The 2900-nt window shown below is 42.3% G+C and overlaps 1 protein-coding gene across 1 annotated transcript in view; it reads right to left on the bottom strand.

Annotated features, from left to right (window-relative positions):
• Positions 1-6: 6 nt before the first annotated feature.
• The window catches only part of LOC130587249 (sodium/glucose cotransporter 2-like), a gene marked incomplete at both ends in the record, with an annotated part of 16981 nt that continues 14087 nt past the window's right edge, over positions 7-2900 (bottom strand). The window contains 3 exons of the mRNA XM_057388219.1: positions 7-175; positions 1643-1793; positions 2681-2788. Of these exons, the coding sequence (XP_057244202.1) occupies positions 7-175; positions 1643-1793; positions 2681-2788 (428 nt within the window). The remainder of the gene's footprint in view (positions 176-1642; positions 1794-2680; positions 2789-2900) is intronic.

Genomic DNA, 2900 nt, shown 5'->3' with positions numbered 1-2900 from the left:
ACTCACGGGCTCGTTGACGCGCGGCACGAACACGGCGAGGCAGAACACGGCGGCCACGGGCGGGGCCAGGTACGAGGCCAAGGCTTGGATGTAATCGAAGAGTTGTCCCCCCCGGGCCGCCTCCACCACCGGGAGCCAGGCCAGGCTTAAACCCACCATGGCCACCACCCAAAGCCTGGGAATATAAAAAAAAAAATTGGGGCAAAAAACCCGAAATTTGGGTCAAAAAACCCGAAATTTGGGGCAAAAACCGCGAAAATTCAGGGTCAAAAACGCGAAATTTGGGGATTTTAAGGTGGAATTTGGGGGTTTTTACACCTCAGAAACTCAAGTCTGTGGTTTTCGATAGGAGAGGGAACCTGGGGTCACCCGGAAAAAATTTGGGGCAAAAAAACCAAAATTTGGGTCAAAAAACCCGAAAATTCAGGGTCAAAAATGCAAAATTTAGGGATTTTATGGTGAAAAAATGGCGATTTTTGACACCTGAGAGTGGCAAATTTGAGGTCCTTGAGGTGATCTGGACGTGAGAGGGACCCTGGAGTCAACCGGAAAAAGTTTGGGACAAAAAACCCGAAATTTGGGGAAAAACCCCCGAAATTTGGGGCTTTTACGGGGAAAAAATGGGGATTTTAAGGTGGAAATTTGGGGATTTTTGACACATGAGAGCCCCAAATTTCAGACTTTTTGACACTTTAGAAATTCAGATTTTGGTTCCTCGTGCTCACCTGGACAGGTGAGGGACAGGTGAGGTCACCCAGAAAAAATTTGGGGAAAGAAACCCGAAATTTGGGGCTTTTACGGTGAAAAAATGGGGATTTTAAGGTGGAAATTCGGGGATTTTAAGGTGGAAATTTGGAGTTTTTTGACACCTGGGAGCTTCAAATTTCGCATTTTTGGACTCGTGAGAAATCCAAATTTGGGGTTCCTGAGGTCATCTGGGGTCACCCCCCAAAAAAATTGGGGTCAAAACCTCAAAAATTTGGGGCAAAAAACCCGAAATTTGGGGCTTTTACGGTGAAAAAATGGGGATTTTAAGGTGGAAATTCAGGGATTTTAAGGTGGAAATTCGGGGTTTTGAGGTCACAGGGAGCCTTAGGCCAGGCTTAAACCCACCATGGCCACCACCCACAGCCTAAGGGGGGCATGAAAAAATAAAATTTGGAAAGCCCCACAAAAAATTTGGGGAAGAAACTGCAAAATTTGGGGCAAAAAACTCGAAAATTCAGGTTCAAAAACGCAAAATTTGGGGCTTTTACAGTGAAAAAATGGGGATTTTAAGGTGGAAATTTGGGGTTCTCAGAAACCCAAACTTCGGGGGTTTTTCCCAGATTTTTCGGGGTTTTTTCCTCAAATTTTCGGGTTCTTTTTTTACCTCAAATTTTGCATTTTTCACCTCAAAGCTTTGGGTTTTTTTCCCAAATTTTCGGGGTTTTTTTCCCAAATTTTCCATTTTTTCCCAAATTTTTGAGGGTTTTTCTTATCTCAAGTTTCACTCTTTTTTTCCCTAAGTTTCGCAATTTTTGCCTCCAAATTTCGCATTTTTTCACCCAAAAACTTCGGGTTTTTTTCCCCAAATTTCGGGTTTTTTTCCCAAATTTTCCATTTTTCCCAAATTTTGCTTTTTTCACCCCAAATTCCTCACCTCCCGGCCACCAGGAGGTGCCGCTGCCCCGCCCTCGGCCGCAGCCGCCGATAAACGTCCAGCGTGAACAGAGCGGCCGAGCTGGCGAAGATCGAGGCCAGAGAGGACATCAGAGCCGCCAGAACCACCGCCAGCATCAGCCCCCGCAGGCCTGGATTAATTATTAATTAATAATTAATTATTAATTAATAATTAATGGCAAAACCCGGTGAAAATCGGTGAAAAAATGATGATTTTGGCCCAAAAAATGGTGGTTTTATGGCCAAAAATGGCGTTAATTGGCCCAAAACCACGGCCAGCATCAGCCCTCGAAGACCTGCGTTAATTAATTAATAAATAATTGATAATTAATTAATAATGATGAAAACACAGTGAAAATCGATGAAAAAACAGCGAAAATCGGTGAAAAAATGAAATTTTTAGACCAAAAAATGGGGATTTTTATGGCCAAAAATGGCTTTATTAGCCCAAAATTATGGCCAGGATGAGCTCTGATAATATTAATTAATAATTAATTAATGGTTAATTAATAATTGGAGTTAATTAATGGCAAAAACCCGGCAAAAATCAGTGAAAAAACGGCGAAAATTGGAGGAAAATTGGCGATTTTAGCCCCCAAAATGGCGTTAATTGGCCCAAAACCACGGCCAGCATCAGCCCTCGAAGACCTGGATTAATTAATCTTAATTAATTAATTAATAATGGTGAAAAACCGGCAAAAATCGGTGAAAAAATGATGATTTTAGACCAAAAAATGGCGATTTTATGGCCAAAAATGGCGTTAATGGAACAAAAATTGGAGTTATTAGCCCCAAAAATGGAGTTATTAGGACTAAATAATATTAATTAATTATCATAATTAATTAATGGTGAAAAAAACAGATGAAAATCGGTGAAAAAATGGAGTTTTGGGGCCAAAAAAATGGCGATTTTTCCCAAATAACACCAAAATAACCGCTAATAACCCGTTAATTTCCCCATTATCCCCACTAATAATTAATAATTAATCATTAATTATCGTTAATTAGTGCTAATTACCGTGTGGCAGCAGGCCCAGGACCAGGCGCGGATACGCCACGTTGGAGCAGCCCAGGGGGGATCCGCAGGCGCGGGAACAGCCCTGGGGATCCGAGCAGCCCACCACCTCTGCGAGACCAGTATGGACCAGTATGGACCAGTATAAACCAGTATGGACCAGTATGGACCAGTATAAACCAGTATGGACCAGTATGGACCAGTATAAACCAGTATGGACCAG

Source organism: Malurus melanocephalus, unplaced genomic scaffold (assembly GCF_030028575.1).
Source record: "Malurus melanocephalus ecotype Western Australia unplaced genomic scaffold, MMel_1.1 scaffold_1686, whole genome shotgun sequence".
In the NCBI taxonomy this organism is placed as follows: Eukaryota; Metazoa; Chordata; class Aves; order Passeriformes; family Maluridae; genus Malurus; species Malurus melanocephalus.
This window is presented reverse-complemented; position numbering and strand designations above follow the sequence as displayed.